Genomic DNA, 20,666 nt, shown 5'->3' on the forward strand with positions numbered 1-20,666 from the left:
GAGTGGACACGTCTCACCAGGGTGGCTACAGCTGTCTGTACCGAGTGAAGATCAACGGAGTGAACGTCTCATCTGCTCTCAGCAACTTCATCCCCATCACTGTGGGTGAGTGGAAATGTCAGTAGAATCGGGAAGACAGGAGACATTGTTTTCAATGCAATATGTAGAAAATCAGTGACCTATTCCTAGACGCAACACCTAGACTTCAGCCCCAGTTTCTATCCGGTCATCAATCGAGAGCTCAGATGCAATCGAACCCAGTAGACCCAGTCGTGTGCTGTGGCTTTCAAGGACAGGAGTGAGAATCATTGGTGTAAAAATTAAATATATAAATGTGTGTATGTGTATTTGTTTTCCAGTGGATCTTCAGACGCCTGACATCTCCTTCAGCCTCTCCCCCGACTCCCCCGTTGGAGAGGTGACCAGAGGGGACAGTTTTACCATCAACTGCTCCACAGCTGCCCAGTTCCCCGGTGGCACCTTTCAACTCAAGGTCATCCGATCAGAGGGAGCCACCCGCCAGTTGGCTTCAGCCCTCAACCACTCTGCCACCTTCTCCTTCCCCTCGGCTGACTCCACCAACGAAGGATACTACTCCTGCCTGTACGAGACTCAAGTGGCCGGGCGCACCTTCTGTTCCCGGGAAAGCCGTCTGTTGCCCATATCCGTGAAAGGTAAGGGGTGGTGGGGGAGGATAACAAACATTTGCAGTTTCTATCTCTGCTGCTTTTCATTCCAACTGAGCTCATCAAACCATTGACTGAACGGCCAACGGTATTATTTCAGCTTTTAATCAGGCGGAGAGCAGTGCGAGAAGGATGGCAGGTCTCAGAGGACTTACAACCTGATGTCCAGAAAATCTGTGTGCTGTGGTTTGGATTCGACAATAAGGAGGGGAACCGATGCTTTTGTTTTCATTCCAGAGTCTCTGATGGTCCCTATAGTGGCCAGCTGGGTGACTTCAGCTGTGATCTTCATCCTGGCTGTGTTGGTTATTGCCCTGGTGGTGTGTAAGAAAAGGAAGAAAACCCGCGAGCTGGAGAGAGCCAGCCGATCCTGTGAGTACAGACCTGCCCCTGGCCTGACCCAGACCCGGTGATGCACTTGTGTTTCATTACACTGCACTAGATCCACGGGACAATAACAGAGAGGGCTTTCAGAGTCCGACAGTGCAGGCAATGTAACGTTCAGCGTTAGAGAAGCCTACGGTTATTTAATCACTGTCCACCTCTTGTTTCTTTCTAGGTGTAGAGAACACATACACCGAATTACCACTGATATAATCAGCCGGTGCTGAATGGGCACAATATGGAAACCAAGGTAAGAACTGTGTAGAACCCCAGGTAGATGCACCTGTTTAAGCCTCTGGTTGGGCCATGTAATCAAGATAGTGCTGGTTCGGTGGCCAGTGTCATGGCCCGCTGTGAGCAGGATTCCCTACTGGGGTACGTTGGGGGGGAAGCAGGGTGTGATTGCCAAAGTACTACCGGGGTTGGGTAACCCTGCTGGGTGAGGTTTGTGTTGTTGGACAACAGCAACTCCTGTGTCTTAGCGGTGTGCTTGTGAGCACCACAGTATCCTCAGTGAGAGCGGCGGGAGTCCTGCCCATGATGCACTAGCTCTGCTGTTTGCACTGTGGGACTCGCATAGTGGGAAGATGTGGGTGGCTTAGCAGCACATATCTTTGTAGTGTGTGTGTGTGTGTGTAATGGGGAGCCCAGTTGTAGATTCATTGCCAATAAACTAATTTGTTAAATGCTGCTTGTCTGTCTGCCATTGAAAGCTATCACCCGTTGTTTCCAGGTGAGAGGAAGACTTGGCGACAACTCCATTGAGGAGGGCAAGAGAGACAGCAGGACCTGAGCAACGTAGACTAATAATAAAAAAGGGACGGGAGCAGGGGAGTGTGACTACAAGAACTCTGTTCATGCAACACAAAGACGCTGATCCCCAGAGATGTGGGCGGAGGAGAGTAACTAGACTGTACCCTTCAGCAGCAGGCATGGAACAAAAGGCACCCTCAGTCCAGTCCAGTATGAAAGGGTAATCTGCCCTCAAGCACAGTGATTAGTGAAACCTGGGGAGCCCGTTTGGACCCATTTTCTAACCTCCACAGAGCACTGACTTGAGCAGTGAGTTTGCGGTGCTGGCCTTGGGGGATAGAATTGGCATGTTTCAGTAAACCCTTAGCTTCAGATGGATCCTATATATCAGCGTTGAAAGACAGGTACTCCGTAAACGGTAAATCGTTCCAGGAACCATTTGCAGAGGGAAATGTGACCTTTCCAAAAAAGTGATCGACTGGACGGAAATAAGGAAGCTATAGACGAGGTGAGGCCCAATGATCACCTTAGATCTTTGGGCTGCTTATTGATCCAGGGGCCTGGTCAAGATACCACATCCAGTCCTGTGAATAGTTATTCATGAGTGGATCCATAATTGACACTTGTTTTCTGTCTGGGTTACCCACCCAGATATCTAAATTCCTCAATCAGGTAGAATTGTTAAATGTAGATTCAAAACATTTGTATTTTTTTGTGTTTTTTATTATTATTCAAAAGCACAGTTTTGACACTCGTGGTGTATGATAATTATTTTGACATTGACATTTGACATTTTTATTTCATGTGTTGTATGAATCAGATTTTTTTTTCTCTCTCAAAAGATAGTGTTGTATTTTCACCCTTTGTGCACTGCAAACCACTTTAGACTGACTCATATAAATCTCACAACCACTCTTTCTGGTGTTACAGGAATTACTATTTAAACACTGTCTTTGGCAAGGTATTTCTAATAATATATTTATTCACTTGATTTACACTTTTGTAAGTTGATATCAATGCCTACTTTGCGTAGTTTTTTACTGTATTTTGTTACCTTATTTGCACTATTTGCATGTGTATCTGATTTGCTTTTTGTTTAAACCCCGGTGATGCTTCCTGTAGAAAACTGGACACATACTGATGGGTGACAAATTAAAGGAAAAACCCACATACAGTGTCTCAGTAAGGTGTTGGGCACCACGAGCCGCCAGAACAGCTTCAATGGTCTTGGCACAGATTCTACAAGTCTCTGGACTCTACTGGAGAGATGAACACCATTCTTCCAAAAGATATTCCCTCATTTGGGGTTTTGATGATGGTGGTGGAGAGCGCAGTCTAACACGTCGGTCCACAATCTCCTACAGGTGTTCAATTGGGCTGAGATCTGGTGACTGCGAAGGCCAGAGCATATGAGTCGCATCATTTTCATACTCATCACACCATGCAGTGACCCTCGTGCCCTGTGGATGGGGGCATTGTCATCCTGGAAGAGACACTCCCATCAGGAGAGAAATGTGTCACCATAGGATAAAGGTGATCACTCAAAATAACTCTGTCATGATTTGCAGTGACCCTTCCCTCACAGGGGAGAATTGGACCCAAACCATGCCAGGACAATGCCCCCCACAGCATAACAGAGCCTCTGGACCCCCCTCCCACAGAGCATGATAGGATGTTAATTACTTAATTGTATCATGCAGTACATGTCTTTGGAGTGTTCCTCCACTCATTTATTCAGGTTTTTCCTTTAATTTGTCACCTGTCTGCATATTGTATACACTATAAATGAAATTTCATAAATAAAATATATTTTTATTAATGTTAAATGTAACGAAGTATTTCTCATGGATTTTTGTGTTTCTCTTGTAACATTGGTCTGAAATGTGTTGATTCAAATGTAAAGTAATATTAGTTTAATCTTTTTTTTTATAGGGCAGTTGGACTTCAAAGTAAAACTGTGAGATTCAAGCAAGCGATACTGTAAAAGTGTGTTTATATGTTGTGAATGTTGTTTTGATGTCTTTCATGATTTATGCTCATACCGATTAAATAATTATATAACACAACCCCTTACGGGAACTGACCACTCCTCCTCTCAGCAGTGTGCAGTTCATTTGAAGAGACTCACAGTGCACACTTAATCCCCTGTGGATGTGTTTTTATGAACTATGAATCACATCCGCTGTCATTTTATTTGAATGATGATGATGATGAGGAGGAGGATGAATAAAACCGCGTCGCGCAAACCAGACTGCTTTCGGCTACCAGCGGTCGGACTATTTAATTTGCACTTTAATTACAAATACTGCTTTGGTGTGGTGGTGGACAAGTTAAGGAATAGCTCATGTTTTGTTGATTAAGAAGTATAGTTTGCGGGGGAATCTACAGGCATTTTTCAGACGTGTTGTCCTAATAAACTTGTCGGAAAGCGAAAGCAGCGCTGAAACTCTGGACTGAAGTGCTCCGATCCAGGCCGTGTCAGGATATTGTCTTTTAAAAGCCTTTCCTTCAACAGTACTGAGTTTGGATACAATACTTAACACCGATATACTGCGATCCCAAACAACTGCGTTAGTTCCTGCTCTGTAGAAAGTGCGCATATCAGTGTTTTGTGTTTTTAACCGTAATTATTTGCTAGGTTGGGCAGGATATATGTTTATTTTAGTTTTTTACTCTTCCATAAATATGACTGCCACCGACATCTACAAAATAATGCAACAATAACAGCACCGAATCTGTTGCTAAAGCTATAGGGTCGACAGTAGTAAAACATCAAAATACAATCCCAAGGTCAACCCAAATGAAGCCGTGCATAAGGAAATGAGGAAACTGTGAGCAGCAGCACCCTTACACAGAGAGATGTTGGGGTGTGGAACAAACTAGCAGGTAAACAGCTGGTGCACACCTGCCGGTGCGGGTAGAGCATGAACGGGTGGATCAGGATGCTTTGGGTTCTCCTGTGTCTCCCACTGTGTGAGTATTGTTGATCTTTCTTTCCATTCAAACCAGGGGTCATTAGGTGATATATGTACCTAGATGTGGATCAAACGCTGGATGTGTTTAATAACAACAATTACGCTTTATATCCAATGCAATGTTGGCGTTTAGATGGGACATTTTTCTACGCTTAGTTACTTTAACTTTTCTGTTTCCTTGCAGGCGATTTCTTCAGCACTTCGACTGTCACCCTTGGCGTTAGTAAGTACTCAGTGGCAGACTGCATTCACTTTACTAACAAAGGGCAGCGATATAAATAAAGTTTCGAATGATTATCCCATGGTTTTAAAACATTTAACCATATGTGTACCATGGTAATACCTTTCCACATCTTTGCCATGCTACACATCCTGTATTTTTACCACAGTGCACCACACAATTTACTCTTGTAGGTGACAGAAATGTCACAACCTCATTGGGCCCCTGGTTCGGTAGGACATTTATTACTCCCTTATGACACTTGTAAGTTGCTTCTACCACACTTAGTCTTTTTTGCATCGGGCTTGTATTTGCATATTATAAAGGGGATATAAAGTAAAATATACTCTTGCGGCTCTCTCCACTGTGTGATCACCCACTGTGTTCACTGTATTGTGGTGAGATGGAAGTCTGATAGCCTCTACACACACAAACACACTGTCAAATACATACACACAGACCAGTGGTGTAGTGGTAATACTAAAACAACAACTACTACTACTACTACTACTACTACTACTACTACTACTACTACTACTACAACTATTAATAATAATAAAAATGAGTATTATGCATATATTAACATATAAACTGAAGAACTGCATGTTCACTGGTCACTGGCTTTCTGTGCTACCCAGAAGAACCGGGTTTGATAAGAACCAGTGTAAGCTAGCAGTTGTGGGGTCATAAGGGATCCCGTCTTTTCGTCAGGCACTTTTCATCACCAGCGACAGTTCATTACCAATTTGCATATTCATCAGCAAATTGCATATTCAGTTACAAATTACACACTCACACTCATACATCATATGAAGAACCGACAGCATGGGGTTCTGGTTATCGCTTGTCCTGCCAACATAAAAAATGTACTTCTTACTTCGTTAGATTGTCCTGTGGGATGGCCCCATGAATGATCTCCTTGCAGCCGCTCCTAATAAATTCCTTTTATTAACCCTGTATTTCTCTCTCGGATTATTTTGGACTCTTCAAAACTATAATTTATACCTGCTACCATGCTACTTCCTAACCTGAATTGTACAACTACTAGTATTACTACTAATTATATTACTATTACTTTGATCACTTTCCTAAGAACATAAGAACATAAGACAATCGAGGGGAGGCCATTCGCCCCATCATGCTCGTTTGGTGTCCATTAATAACTAAGTGATCCGAGGATCCTATCCAGTCTATTTTGGAATTTTGGACTCTCACATATCAACAAAGTATATTCTTCTTCTTGTTTTCTTCTTCTTGCGGTATACCCAGATCATGAAAGCCGTGTTTCTCTGTCTCTAGACGGTGCACAGATCAGATTGGTCAACGGGCAATCGCGCTGCTCTGGGAGAGTGGAGGTTTATTACAATGACCAGTGGGGGACAGTGTGTGACGATGGCTGGACCCTGGCCAATGCTGAGGTGGTGTGCAGAGAGCTGGGGTGCCCAAGAGCCGTGGACGCTTTGGGCCAGGCCCAGTTTGGAAAGGGCAAAGGGAGAATCTGGCTGGATGGGGTACGGTGTCAGGGCACCGAATCCACCCTGACACAATGTGCACACCAGAAGATAGGGAAACATGACTGCAGTCACATGGAAGATGCTGGAGTTCTGTGTGCAGGTAAGTGTGTGTATTTATTCATTCATTTAAGTGTTTTTTTTTTATTGTTATTTATTGAAAAATATGAAAGCTTTTTAAATAAGAGGAAGCCTATTCCCCTATCTAGTTAATTTGGATGCCAATAACCAATTATGACTTGATCCAAGGAATTAATCACGCTGTTTCCTGGAGGATCCTGGTGTATCTGATTTCTTCCATGAGCTGTCTGGATAGCTTGTCCCAAACTCTGACAAAGTTCTGTGTAAGACTGAGAACATTTAGCTGTCAGGGTCCTCTTTGTCTGGATTTCTCTCCCTAAATGTATCCGAGGGTCTATGTATGTAATCAAGCCTCAGCCTCCTTGTTCAGCCTGGCATTTGATGTCTGATCTGAAGTAAAGTAAAGTACTTTCAGTCGAATTCTGATTAAAGGCAATATACACATCTGTATTGTATTGTATTAGATTGTATTGTAAGTGTAACGTTATGAAAAGGGGACACTTAGGACTGGATATTGAAGGCCTGTTTCGACACAGACGGTCTGGGTTTTTCCCATCAGATTAGTCATTTATATTAACAAATACATTACATGCTTTCTTGCTTGTCCAATGTATGTCAGATTTTGAGTTCAGGGTAGTACCGAGGAGCCCGGTTGTAACAGAAAGCAACAGGAAGAAGCCATGACTCTCCCTGAAATCCAACAGTGTCCTGGGGACCAGGACTGGAAACCAATGGCCTTGACCTTTTCTTCCCCCGATGTGTCAGTCCCCTTTCCTGATAGCAGAAGCCCGGTCTTGTTACAGCCCCACAGCCCCTTGGCCATCACACTATGTAACACACCTCTAAGATTGTCAGCGTTTTCAGTCATGGCACCATGGTTCACTGGAGAGTAGGGATGCACTGAAATGAAAATTCTTGGCCGAAGCCGAAACCGAATATAATGAAACACTTGGCCGAAGGCCGAATAGCGAACGTGGTTTTTCGCATTTTTTTCCATTTATTTTGCCAATTTTTTCACCATTGCATAAATTAAATAGTCTAAATGTGCTTTTTACTATTTTGTCTTGCTTTTCAAAGACAAAATCAATTACAAAACTACAATTTAAAAATATTTATTTAACACTGAACATTTTTGTAACATTCCAACAAACATTATACCAACAAAGCACAATATAACTTAAAATAAATAAATTAGTAAAATAAAAATATTTTTATTTGGCCATCTTTGAGCCCCCCCATTTCTTGAATAGCCTATATTAGGCCTATAACTGACTGAGGATGCAAAATGTGTGGTGAACATGTTAAAACGTGGCAATTATTCAGGTAATGAATCAATCACTATAACAAAAGATAATTGCACACCGGTACAGACTAGATAGGTGTGAATGAGGGAAAAGGATCTGGATAGAAAAACATGCCCCCACACAGTTTCTACTTGCAAGTGTTATAAGGTCTTTGATCAGAACATTGCATTCTTTTGAATTATAACACTTGCTAGTAGAGCATCATTTTCAAATGAATCAATCACATACGAAATAACATGGCAGCTAATGGGGATCTGTATAGACACACTAACAAATGAGAAGGGGTTTTATATGGTGACACATTATTGCTCTTCATACTCCTCTTCCTCTTCAGTGCTACTCCCTTCTGTGGGTTTCTGCATGTCATTAAAAGGATTTCATTGGATTGGCTACATATTCATAGAGTCATGGTCGGTGGTTGGGTAAAATATATATAATCTCTAGGAATGATGACAGACTTTCCATTGGTCAATACAATGCACGCCAGCAAAGACACAATGTAAACAAACCAGGGTTACCAGATTGGGGGGAAACCCCCATTTATGGGGAGAAATTGAAGCCATGGGGGGAAAATGATATGAAACAGGGCAAAACTAAGAAAGGGGGGCTTATTTTCCTCATTGTAAATTCCCCTCATTCCCCTCACTTCACCAGTACCCCCAACCCAGTCCCCTCCCCGGACCTGACTTCACCCCCCCCGGCCCCCCTGGACCTCAATCCATCAGCACCCCCCCACCCCTCGGACCTCACTTCATCAGAACAGACTCTTGTATTATTGTCCCGACATTATCACAACTTTTTATTGTCTCAATTTCAAATTAACTATACGTAAAGGTTGTGACTGTTTGTTTTATAAAGGAATATTTTGCAATTACAGCTGTAATTGACCGACCAATATGTTTTTCTTTTAAATTTTTTATACATTTTCATTCACTTTGAGCTGCAACGAAAATGCCTTACTGTGATGAGCCACTCGGCTCTGTCACTGATTTAATTGGCTCTTATTAACCCTAATTGGACTTGAGCATTGCGACCAATCACAGGATGTCATATCGGGAGCAGATGGGGATATAAGCAGTGCTCAGAAGACACACGGGAGATGTGTAATTGATCAAATGCTTTCATTGTTTTAACTTGGTTTTATACTAGTCCTTGCCCATAATAAGTTTCTTTAACTAATGTATTAACTTGTGGATTAGACTTAAACATACTGCTATTAATCAATCTGTGTAACAGGGCCAAGTGATTGATTGATTGGATTGTGCTGGATCCTATTGGCTATGTTCCAATGAATTGATCTAAGACCGCAATTAACATGTTTTTGGTTTGTTGTGAATTTTGACTTTACATTGAAGAGTTTGTATTGGTTTTTTATAGTTGAAATTATTGTTGGAATTGTGGTAACTTATATTGGTTTGTTTATTGTATGGTTTATCTGACTTTTATATTGTGGTTTCTTTTCACTTACATTGGTGTTTATTGTATGGTTTATTTTTTTATTTTTTTATGAAGGTTAATTGCTGTTTTAGTATAACAATTGGCTGTATGTATGAGGACTGATTTGAGGGAGAAACTATTTAATGGATATTGACTTTTTATGGATTGTTTAGTGATACTGTGATTGTTATTCTATTTGCCTAAATTGTACATTGTGTACCCAGCTTATGTAATTGGTTATTAAAAAGACTTTGTTATATATTTCCTCTTGGCATTTCACTCTCCCTTCACATAACTACCTTTAGCTTCCAGGGTTATTCGACCGGACCGTCTCGGTAAACCAAAGGTGGTGGCAGCTACACGCTACTCTGTCAAATCCAGTTAGAACACAACCTTACTAGGACAGGTTTCGTTACATTACAGTAGCGTCCTTGTGGCAATGTTTTCCGGTCACAACAGCGAAATGCAAAATGTATAAGACCTATTTATCTAGCTAATTTATACAATCTACTTGACTAAATGATTGGCTTTTCCTGTCCAAACCACACTCAAACTGCCGCTCTCCGATCGGAAACACAACTGTGCGTTCGAGTTACAGCGAATATTAAATAAACAGCAATAGCTGGTTGCTATTTGATCGCGTCATCAAAAACATAATTGTTGGGTAAAATTTATTCGGTCTGTTCACTTATTCGGCTGAACACCGAAAGTGCTTTTTTTGCTATTTTCGGCCGAATAATTTTGGTTGCCGAACATTCGGTACATCTCTACTGGAGAGAGAGACCTGCCTAGATGTTTTCATTTTTTTCCCCCCACAGCCATCCTCCAGAAGCCCAGCATCTCCATCAGCGTAGTTACAGATGAGGTGAAAAGAGAGCACAGGTTTGCCGTCACCTGCTCCACTGAGTCGCAGCTCGGGGTCGCTTCCTTCCAGCTGAAGGTGGAGAACAGCTGGACCCAGACAGTGATCACACACAACGGCTCAGCCACCTTCTTCGTCCCACCCGCCAAGAACTACTCGTGCCGCTACGACTACATCCTGATGAACCGCTGGCTCCTGTCCCCAGAGAGTGACGTCGTCACAGGTAGACCCTTGAGAGAGAGTTTGGGTGTCAGGTATTATGAAAACAGTTTGTTGAAGATGCGATCAGGGGGTTCTGCTCTGTCTCCTGTCCAGTGCCTGTGGACTGGTCGAAAATCACCCGGTGGGTGGTGCTAGGCTGTGGTTTTGTGGCAGCAGTCGCTGGCGTCGCCTTTTGGACGTTCAAGAAACAGTCGAAAACCCATCAACTGGAGAGGGCTGACCGAGCGTGTAAGTATATTGTAGCATTTTGGCCCTTTTGCTATGTGGATTCACCAGCACAAAGTCTGGGATTTAAGCTACAGCATTATTTCAGGCAGCTTTTAGCAGGCAGTTGCTCAATAAACCCACTCCAAATTGATTTCGACTCGCGGGAACCCCTATGTATGCCTTCGTAGCGAATGACCAGCTCCCCCAATCACTGTACCCCCCATATTTCCACGCTGACCTAAGCCTTGACCCCAGAACTCAGTATTTCCCTCTAACTAACATCAGATCCCCAAATGATCTGTCCCCCCAACACACAGAACTGACAGACAGAAACTCACCAGTCCCCACACACCCAGTTCCAGATCGCTACAATATTCTTGGCGTAAATATGGAATGTCTTTTTCAATTATGTGGGGTATTTGTGGGTGTTACTCAACCAGTGAGTAATTACTTATTTTCTTACAGTGTGTGCATTTACAGTGTAGGTGGTAAAACAGAGTTACAATTTAGGTAACTATTATGTAATTAAATTATAAAATATGTCTGCAGGTCTGTTTATATAACAGCACACATAATGACATAACTATGCATATAATATACTATATTGTACACAATCTTGCATTAGAGTGTAATATTTACAATTGACTATAGTATAGGTGACAATTCTAATTTAAAACATTATGGGAGAGTATATTCCTGGTAGAGCGGGACAATGAAATGAAGCGGGGGGGGGGGGGGGTCAAATTTTTAGGCTAATTATTTGTTTGAACTTCATTCTAGGTGAGACCAACATTTATACAGACATACCGCTAACCTAAGCGGACAATGTTTACAGAGGAATACACATTTTAAAAGTAAGGTAAGAATCTGGGAAGACATAGAAGGGTGCGCTTGAAACAAAATTGACCATGTTGTTTTCTATTGTGCATTTTGAATTATTACATTTTTTGTAATGCTCTGTTATATAAGAAAGTTGTATTGGTATTTCTTTGGTATCGTATGATCTCGTTTGTTGTGCATTTCACATATTATTATAACATTATTATTATTATACATTAATGAGTCATTTAATTGCATAACTGTCAACTTTTTTCCTCCCCCATTAAGGCTTTAGTCTACTCCAGTTGAGTACAGAAGACCTCTGTGAGATGAGCTTAGTTACTGAATCAATGTTTTGTGTCAGATAAACGATGGCGAAGATGGCACTGAGTAGGTATTTGAGTCTTCCAGCAATCAAGGCTAACAGCTGCTCATGCTCGATACAGTGACCAATGAAAGGAGAGCAGATATGTGAAATCTTTTGAAGAGCCAGAGATTTTTTTAAAATCCTAATGTTAGAAGATGGTGTCTACCTCATTCTTCTGATGAAGTACTATTCTGAGACAAAGTGAGTTCCCAAAATGTACTATTTGCTTTGTTTAAATGTGTGTCTTATGGTATTTCAATACTATATATGAGTCTGTATGTTGATATGATTATTATTTATCTGAACCATTTAATATATAAACAATGCCCACTATCTGCCGTGATAGAAATGAATGTTAAGTGTTTTATGATTTTTTTATTTGTTTGTTTTCTATTTATTATTTGCACGTTAAGACCAATTCCATGTATGTGTGATAATAAAGCATCACATCGTCAAGCAAAACAACATGTACTGCATATCTTCTATATATTTGAATCTGCACATTAACAGGAAATCTGCCTTTTATATGAATTACCTGAACAAGGTTTGAAATATTTGCATTAAAGTGTTCTTGATTATTGTTATTATTCATCAAGCACAGTTTGGTAATTATGTAGGTTAGAAAGCAGGACGATCTTAAAGACATGAAACAATATGTATGAACGCGTTAATTATTTTGAAACATGTAAGGTAATCTATATGGTTGTATTAAAACTAAACTTTGACCTAACCGCTGATAGAAAACTACGTATCTGTAGATTATCTATTTTTTTTATTTATTTTTAACCGATGCTTCTTCTTTCTTATAAATATAACGTCGGCTACAAATTTGTGTTTTAAGTCTTGATTGAATCCGGCTCCTAGTCCAGGGGTTCCCAAACTTTTTGGCCCAGGGACCCCTTTGCGGACCACAGTTTGGGAACATCTGTCCTAGTCTACTATAAACCCAGGCCATAGATGTAGCAGTGTGGAGGTGTAGCATGGGGGCGCTCAACCCAATAAAGCAGACTGCTGAAATCATAGCCCCTCTGCCGGAGAAGAACAACTACTATCTGGACTAGTTGAGCGCAGATCTGGAGATTCCCACCGATCCCATTGGGGGAGCTGCGCAGATCTGCGGACATTGCGCTAAACCAACACGACAATAGAAATGCACAGTGGACCCTCTGTGAACGAGGATGGGACCCTAATTTCTGACACTGTTTTTCTGAGGTGTGATCGGACATAGTGGAGTCGGGCTCATTAATATTGATTTAAATATGGATGTCACTGCCTTCAGTAATACTGGATTCACTGCCAGGAAACACTATGGGCGCGTTTCGATGTCGTTTCTCTATGGCAGTGCACAGAAAGCAAGCATCGCGTAGCTAATTAACAAATGCCATTATTTGCAACTCTGACCCAAAGGCTTTTATTTAGTCCTAGTGCATGTGGCCACTTGTTTGGATGGCGGTGCTGTGGCAGGTGAGGGTGCGAATATATTTGAGGAAGTGCTCTTGTTCTGGAAACGTCACTCTTGTTCTCTGTTAGCGGAAAAGTGACAGACAAGGCCGCTATGAACGGCAGGACAGGCGCGGGATGTGTCCCGGAGCCCCCGGCAAGCGACAGAGGGAGACCCGGCTGCGCGGGTGCCAAGTGGGAGCCCGTGGAGGAGGATGCGGGAGCGGCGGTGGAAACGCTCCTTTGCGAGGACCAGCTCTGCAGCGGCGGCGGCGCTGGCGACTCCTGCTCCCGGCACTGCGAGCTGGCTGCTGCCGTGGACCGCGCCGTCCAGGCGGCCGTGGAGGCGGCCATGACCCGGGTGGCGGAGCTGGTGGAGAAACGGTGCGCCGCCCTGCAGGTGCGCATCGAGACCCGGGAGAAGGAGCTGCAGAGCTTGGGGCTGCGGCTGGGGCTGACGGAGAGCGGGCTCTCAGCGCTGCGGGACGGAATGAGCAGCCCCAGGTCCAACCCCGACCGGGCAGGGTGCCGGCAGACCCGGGGGCTGGATGTGGGATGCCCCGCAGCAGACGGGCACGACAGGGCGCCTCCACGCGTCTCCCAGAGCCAGACGGACAGTGGTCACTCCGCTGGACAGTCCTCCCTGGCGGCCGGCACGGCGCTGTCCACTGGCCAGGGGCTTTACGGCGTGCGCCATTACGAGTCTGCCGAGGAAGAGCCAGAGAGGAACGAAAGAAGCACATTCAAGTGTAAGTTGTTCCTGTTCTTTTTAGTGTGAGCAACACAGACCGGCAGTAGACGTGTTGTTGTGAGATCTGCTAGTGAAAATCGCTTTATTTTATGTTTATTTATATAACACACACAACTTTGGGGTAGTGGAATGAGTATTTATTCCTTTCATTTCTGGATTGCATATTGTGTCAGAAAACACAACAAAGTGTGTATATATACAGTTTATACAGTATACAGTATATACCCGAATGCTTTATTTTCTTCCTGGATAAATGACAATGCAATGCACTTTGTACTTTTTGCTTGTTAGCTGTGAGTGTACAGTGCCTATAGAAAATCTAAACCCCTGTTAACTTTTTTCACATTTTGTTAGTGCCTCAGAGTTGTATGCATTTAAATAAGGATTTTTCCATTTAATAACTCACTATATTCTACACCTTAAAGGGAATTTTTTGTATTGTGAAATGTATATTAAAAATACAAAACTGAAATATAACTGCATAAGTCTCCACCCCCCTGAGTTAATACTTGATGGAAGCACCATTGTCAGCCATTACAGCTGTGAGTCTGTTGGGATCGATCTCTACCAGCTTACTTCATCCACCTGGATTTGGCCATATTTTACCATTTGTCTTAACAAAACTTTTGAAACTCTGTCAGTTCCTTGGGGAGTGATGATGGCGTGAATAACTGGCACAAAAGGTGAAAGGGGGTGGAGACTTTCTTAAGGCACTGTATGTGATCACTTTAATGCTCTCACAATAAAGCATAACAAGATCAATGAAGAATATAAAAGAAAGGAAATTATACACTACTTCTTCAGTTTACTCCTGCTGGGATTCTGCATACTGTTTTCAGTCCGCCCTGGACCAGACCTGGTCTTCGATGTTGCCACTGGATGAGTAACAGGCTGGCAGCCACAACAGCCTGGCAAGACCAATATCATCAATTAATAGCTGCAGTTTAAAGTGCAAATGATGCAACAGTCTGTACTCTGTTCTGCAGCATTGAAGGTCCCAATGAGCACAGTGGCCTCCATCATCCGTAAATGGAAGAAGTTTGAAACCACCAGGACTCTTCCTAGATCTGGCCGCCCGGCCAAGCTGAGCGATCGGGGGAGAAGGGCCTTAGTCAGGGAGGTGACCAAGAACCCGATGGTCGCGCTGACAGAGATCCAGCGTGTCTCTGTGGAGAGAGGAGAACCTTCCAGAAGAACAACCATCTCTGCAGCACTCCACCAATCAGGCCTGTATGGTAGAGTAGCCAGACGAAAGCGACTCCTCAGTAAAAGGCACATGACAGCCCGCCTGGAGTTTGCCAAAAGGCACCTGAAGGACTCTCAGACCATGAGAAACAAAGATGGAACTCTTTGGCCTGAATGGCAAGTGTCATGTCTGGAGGAAACCAGGCACCGCTCATCACCTGGCAATACCATCCCTACAGTGAAGCATGGTGGTGGCAGCATCATGCTGTGGGGATGTTTTTCAGCGGCAGGAACTGGGAGACTAGTCAGGATGGAGGGAAAGATGAATGCAGCAATGTACAGAGACATCCTTGATGAAAACCTGCTCCAGAGCTCTCTGGACCTCAGACTAGGGCAAAGGTTAATCTTCCAACAGGACAACTACCCTAAGCACACAGCCAAGATAACAAAGGAGTGGCTACAGGACAACTCTGTGAATGTCCTTCAGTGGCCCAGCCAGAGCCCAGACTTGAACCCGATGGAACATCTCTGGAGAGATCTGAAAATGGCTGTGCACCGACACTCCCCATCCAACCTGATGGAGCTTGAGAGGTCCTGCAAAGAAGAATGGGAGAAACTGCCCAAAAATAGGTGTGCCAAGCTTATAGCATCATACTCAAAAAGACTTGAGGCTGTCATTGGTGCCAAAGGTGCTTCAACAAAGTATTGAGCAAAGGCTGTGAATACTTATGTACTTATGTGCTTTTTTTATTTTTTATATTTAATACATTTGCAAAGATTTCAAACAAACTTCTTTCATGTTCATTATGGGGTATTGTTTGTAGAATTCTGAGGAAAATAATGAATTTAATCCATTTTGGAATAAGGCTGTAACATAACAAAATGTGGAAAAAGTGAAGCACTGTGAATACTTTCCGGATGCACTGTATTAACCAGTTAATATATCTGACAAGTCCAGTATTGCAACCCATTGCAATGAAGCAGCATTCAATGCACATGTGTAACTAGACTTGTTAACTGCATGTGTTTGTTACCAATGTATTGTCCATACATAGTTATCTTAAACTGTAGCAATAAAGAAATTAAATTTATCTCTCTCTCCATTGTTATCCATTTGTTACTGATTTAGTGGCAACACCTGGTCTATTTCAAAGCCAAATTCCCCGCTGTCTCATTGCAGTTAGGAGCACCAAGTCTATTGATAAACCAGTCTGTCTTCCTCTCCCACTACATAGGCCCTGATGAGAAGCATGTTCAGAGAGAGAATGTGCCGGATCGGGGTCTCTTCAGGTCTGGGGAGCCGGGCCACCCCTTGCCGTCTGAGTCCTGGGGTCCTTGCAGGGCTGTCCGGGATGTCTGCAGGCAGAACTCCAATGCTGGACTGGAACATGGGCCTGTGAAGGAGGAGGCTTCTGAACTGGGCTTTGTGAATGCTGTTGAAGTACCACCACAGCCCCCAGACCCCTTAAAACGAGAGGTTGAAAAAGGGGCAGCTGTGGAGAGAACTGGGGCACACACAGATTTTGAAAGGGTGTACATTTCCAAAGGGAGGCTCCTGGACGATGGGGACACAATGGCTTCTGGGAGCAGTTTATCCAGTAAGTTAAGAGCTACGTATTTCCTGTATTTTCTGATTTTGTGGAAGATTTCAGTGAGTCTGTTAAGCCTTTTCTCCTTATTCTGGGTTTTGCGGACACCGTGGCAATATAGGGGTTCAGAATCTGTGTGTTTGCTGATGGGTACTGCTGGAGTTACCTGCTTCTGAAAAGTGTCCTGGCGCACCACATCACATTTCCGTCCAGGTGTGACAACCGGATGTGGAGTTTGTTCCAGCCCTCCAGCACTCTCTGTTTAAAGAACTGTTTCCTGTATCCAGTTCAGAATAATCTCACTATCCATCGTGATCTGGATATTGTTCTCTGGATTGACTTTCTCGGGCCCTTCAGGGTTTTCAAAGAGCTGCATTGTGTTCCCATTTAATCCTTTTTCTTTCCACACTGGGCCTAACACTTTGTATCATTTTGATGTGACCCTGATTTTAATTCCATTATCCACCCAAGTATTTTCTTAGCCTTTTTTCATTCTGCTTCCTGGCCTTGTCTGGATGAGGAATTCTGTTATTTTGTATACTGTATCCCTATATTGCAGCTAGTAGGAGGGTTAAACGTGGTTGGTATGTGTCTTGCTTGGAAACTAACATCTCACTCTCCAGGTCCATTCAGCGCAGGCCTGGGAAATGGAGGTGGTGCATGTCTGTTCTGAGCCTACACAAGCCTGATGCGTTCCCACAAGTGGTCTTGTCTGCTCTATCGATGAGAAAATAGAAACACAAACGCACACACACAGACGGTGTTGATGATGTTGATCCCCGTTTTTTCCCTGTCTGGAAGGACCTGAGCATCATCGAAGAGGGGGGAAATTCCAAGGAAATGGACGTGATCGTTCCCAAAACCAAACCAAACCGAACCAAGCAAAAAAGCAATGCCAAAATGGAGGGTAGAGATGCCAAGTTGCAAGTTGCTGTGAGTGATTAAAGAAACAAAACAATAAATGGGGTCCAGCTCGGAGTTGAAGCTGGTGGAGAGGTTTTTGAAGCCGTTCCTGGCCTTCACAGCCCAAAGGAAGCATTCCCCCCCCCCCCATTTCCCACCTTGCCCAAACTCCTGGAACAGTCTGTGGGGCCCCCGGCCATCTCCTGGCTTCAGTGAGGTAAGACAGCTGTGTTATAGTATTATCATTATTATTATTGTTATTTGTATCGTAGCAGATATCCTTACCCAGAGCTGATTTTTCCCAATATATATCCTTTATTGAAAACATTACAAAATTGCAAAATAAATACAATCTACAATAAAGTGATTACGGTCAAGTACAAGATGCAATAGGCATGATCACCAGTAGTACAGAAGCAGTAACGGTTACCTGCTGAAAGTGACATCACATGTACTCCACACTTAGCCAATCAGAAGTAACCGAACGAGAGTTAAAAAACCTAGAGGAGTTAGCATTAATACTCCTAGTAATGAAATACTCCTAAGTACATCTTTTTACCAACAAAGAGATGGCAGTTGGGTGGAAGTGAGAATGCGGTGGGGGTAGACCGTGCAGATCCTCAAGGCTGCTCCCTCTTTGTCTCCTCTGTCACAGATGAAGGTGCCTTTGCTTCCAGACACGCACCACTTCTCACGCATCCTGTTCAAACCTGGCCCCTTGAGGGAGCTGTGCAGTATAACAGAGAGGATCTGTTATCTCCCCCACACACAAATTCCCAGGCCTGGTCTTTACCAAGGAGGAGCTGGCCAAAGCAGAGGGAGTCAAATCAAGACCATGGCTCCCCTCAAGCAAGAGGCCATCTAAGGTGAGGAACCTGGATTTTTTTTTAACCCCCTGCATCTAAAAGTGTATTGGTGGCTTCGGTTATATATTTGGTAAATATATTACTTTTACTGATTTGCATTTTTTAAAATGGTTTTAAGAAAGGAAACTAACTGTTAACTAATAAAACCCACTCTTCCTTGTTTCCCTGCCACAGAATTTCTCCACGCCAAAGTGGCTGAGTACATGATAGAGCTGTAGCACAGAGTACCGCAAAGTGGTCCAGAATAAGATGGGCAACACCCGATGGGATCTAAAGAAATCCTTTCCCTTGTCCCTCAAGTGTGGCATTGTGAATGCTCCAGCCCCTTGGGATACATCCACACGACTTTGGCCAACAAATCGGATTCCCAGAGTACAGAAGAAGCCCTGGGAACGTTTCTGATGCTCTGTTCTGCCTTCTTGGACTGGATTCAGGACAAATTTGTGAATGAGGTCCAGAGAGTGAGGAAGCCCTTCTTTCATCCCATGGTTGATTTAGCTTTGAAGGATTCCATGAAGGTTTAGAGTTTTTTCAAGAAACTCCTCGTTGAAATTCTAGTATCAGATTTAAAGCTGGTTATCAACCAATGCTGCTCAGTGAGACCTCTTGTCATTGTCAACTTTTTATGATCGCCAATTTGACTTTGATCCACTGCTGAGTGGCAGTCTACCATCTCTAGGAGGGTGGGGAATTGGCCATAATTGATAAGTATATGGGAGCCAATTGATCCCAGGACCCCGGTGTTATCATAACTAACAGGGCTACCCAGACTGTTATCTTCATTTCCAAGGGCTGTGGCCTCACTCTGTGGAACTGAGTTGCAAGAAGGGAATAGGAGATCTTGATCTACAGGGAAGTAAGAACAAAGAAAGAAAACCTGGCGGTCATTGTGGATGTCATGAATTGAAATGAGAGCTTCAGAGCTCACTTTGTTTCCATTGCACATCCCAAGGTACACTCTGATCCTCTTTCCAGGCGGCTATAAATAATAATATTTAAAAAAAGAAAAGAAACTGAGTGAATAATTTTAAAGCACAGGCATTTGAAAAGGCCCTTCTTACCCATTTGTGTTCCAGCATCAGGTTTGTGTAGGAACAAAACATACAAGAGACTGTCAACCCCCAGAGAGTACTGAACCCCCTGCCCGTACTGAACGCACTGAAGTTAAGAAGTCTCATTGTGTTTTGATGAGGCTATTCAGGCAGCTGGTGAAAACAATATCAATCCCCGTAGTTAGATATGTGTCACCATGTGTGAATCTCATTTAGTTCCTCCTGCACCGAAGGCTTTTTTCATCCATACCTGGGATTCCTTAGCAGGGCAGAGTTCCCGTGGATGTTTGTCCAGGTGCTGGAGTTTGTTTCGGGTTTCCAAGTGGAATAAATCGAAACGCTACAATGGTTTTGTGCGTCTAGAGTAGTGTTCTTTGAATCCAGAGCCTCAAGGGCCTTGACAGTCTGGGGCTTTCATTCCAACTGAGGTCTTCATTGGTTAATTGAAGATGATTATTCACTTAACTGAAGCAATTTAATTTATTAGGCCATACGCAAAGGATGGTTTAAGGATACCTGTATATTGTGAAGGATTTTGAATCTCTAGACCTGGATTTCAAGAATGCTGCTCTAGATCCCTGGTTCCTAGAGCTTGGGTCTAGATGGCCACTGGTTCTGCTGGTTTTCACTCCAACCCCATTGTCTCCCACTAGAATACCTATGACTAAACTCAAGTCTTCTGTAACCATTCTCTCCCCCCCCCTCCTCTTCTCTCGTCCATGGGGTCTAAACCAGCTGTCGTACCGGGACCAGAGAATACGCTCCCGACCCAAACCCAAACCCAGACGCCCATGGGCACCCCACCGTGGAGGCCCCAGGACCTCGAGTCGTTGACCCTGTCGGCCAGGGAGGGGGATCCCATGTCGGAGGGTGGCTTGCCCATCCTCCAGGGCCAAGATGAGGGTCTGAGACGAGGTGGCCCATTCGTGTGTCTCCTGTGTGGCCGATCATTCCGGGCCGCTCAGAACCTCAGAACCCACGAGCGTACACACACCGGCGAGAGGCCTTACCCCTGTGCTGTCTGCGGAAAGCGCTTCACCCAGAAGCAGAAC

At 43.7% G+C, this 20,666-nt stretch overlaps 2 protein-coding genes across 6 annotated transcripts in view; both read left to right on the plus strand.

The window, feature by feature from the left end:
• Nucleotides 1-4,074, plus strand: part of LOC136753701 (low affinity immunoglobulin gamma Fc region receptor II-b) — an 8,275-nt gene extending 4,201 nt beyond the window's left edge. For 4 of the 5 annotated variants that reach the window (XM_066710028.1, XM_066710025.1, XM_066710027.1 and 1 more), the window contains exons 5-9: nt 1-105; nt 360-674; nt 924-1,058; nt 1,246-1,320; nt 1,804-3,654. The exon at nt 1-105 is cut by the window's left edge. In XM_066710028.1, the coding sequence (XP_066566125.1) occupies nt 1-105; nt 360-674; nt 924-1,058; nt 1,246-1,283 (593 nt within the window). In that variant the 3' untranslated portion in view covers nt 1,284-1,320; nt 1,804-3,654. Of the gene's footprint in view, nt 106-359; nt 675-923; nt 1,059-1,245; nt 1,321-1,803; nt 3,655-3,755 lie in introns of those variants that run through there. The other variant, XM_066710026.1, reaches the window with a different exon arrangement.
• A 117-nt stretch (nt 4,075-4,191) lies between these two features.
• On the plus strand, nt 4,192-12,412 carry LOC136753705 (scavenger receptor cysteine-rich type 1 protein M130). Its single transcript, XM_066710037.1, has 7 exons — nt 4,192-4,796; nt 4,983-5,021; nt 6,318-6,632; nt 10,170-10,436; nt 10,529-10,663; nt 11,423-11,501; nt 11,750-12,412. The coding sequence occupies exons 1-6, from the start codon at nt 4,748-4,750 to the stop codon at nt 11,458-11,460; spliced, it is 843 nt and encodes a 280-aa protein (XP_066566134.1). The 5' UTR covers nt 4,192-4,747; the 3' UTR covers nt 11,461-11,501; nt 11,750-12,412.
• The last annotated feature ends 8,254 nt before the right edge of the window (nt 12,413-20,666 follow it).

Source organism: Amia ocellicauda, chromosome 7 (assembly GCF_036373705.1).
Source record: "Amia ocellicauda isolate fAmiCal2 chromosome 7, fAmiCal2.hap1, whole genome shotgun sequence".
In the NCBI taxonomy this organism is placed as follows: Eukaryota; Metazoa; Chordata; class Actinopteri; order Amiiformes; family Amiidae; genus Amia; species Amia ocellicauda.

Bases quoted from the DNA above. Each gene is read 5' to 3' on its own strand.
- LOC136753705 (XM_066710037.1), top strand. From the start codon at position 4,748: ATGAACGGGTGGATCAGGATGCTTTGGGTTCTCCTGTGTCTCCCACTG. The intron at 10,437-10,528 runs GTAGACCCTTGA...TCTCCTGTCCAG, and splicing joins AGAGAGTGACGTCGTCACAG to TGCCTGTGGACTGGTCGAAA. The intron at 10,664-11,422 runs GTAAGTATATTG...ACTTCATTCTAG, and splicing joins GGAGAGGGCTGACCGAGCGT to GTGAGACCAACATTTATACA.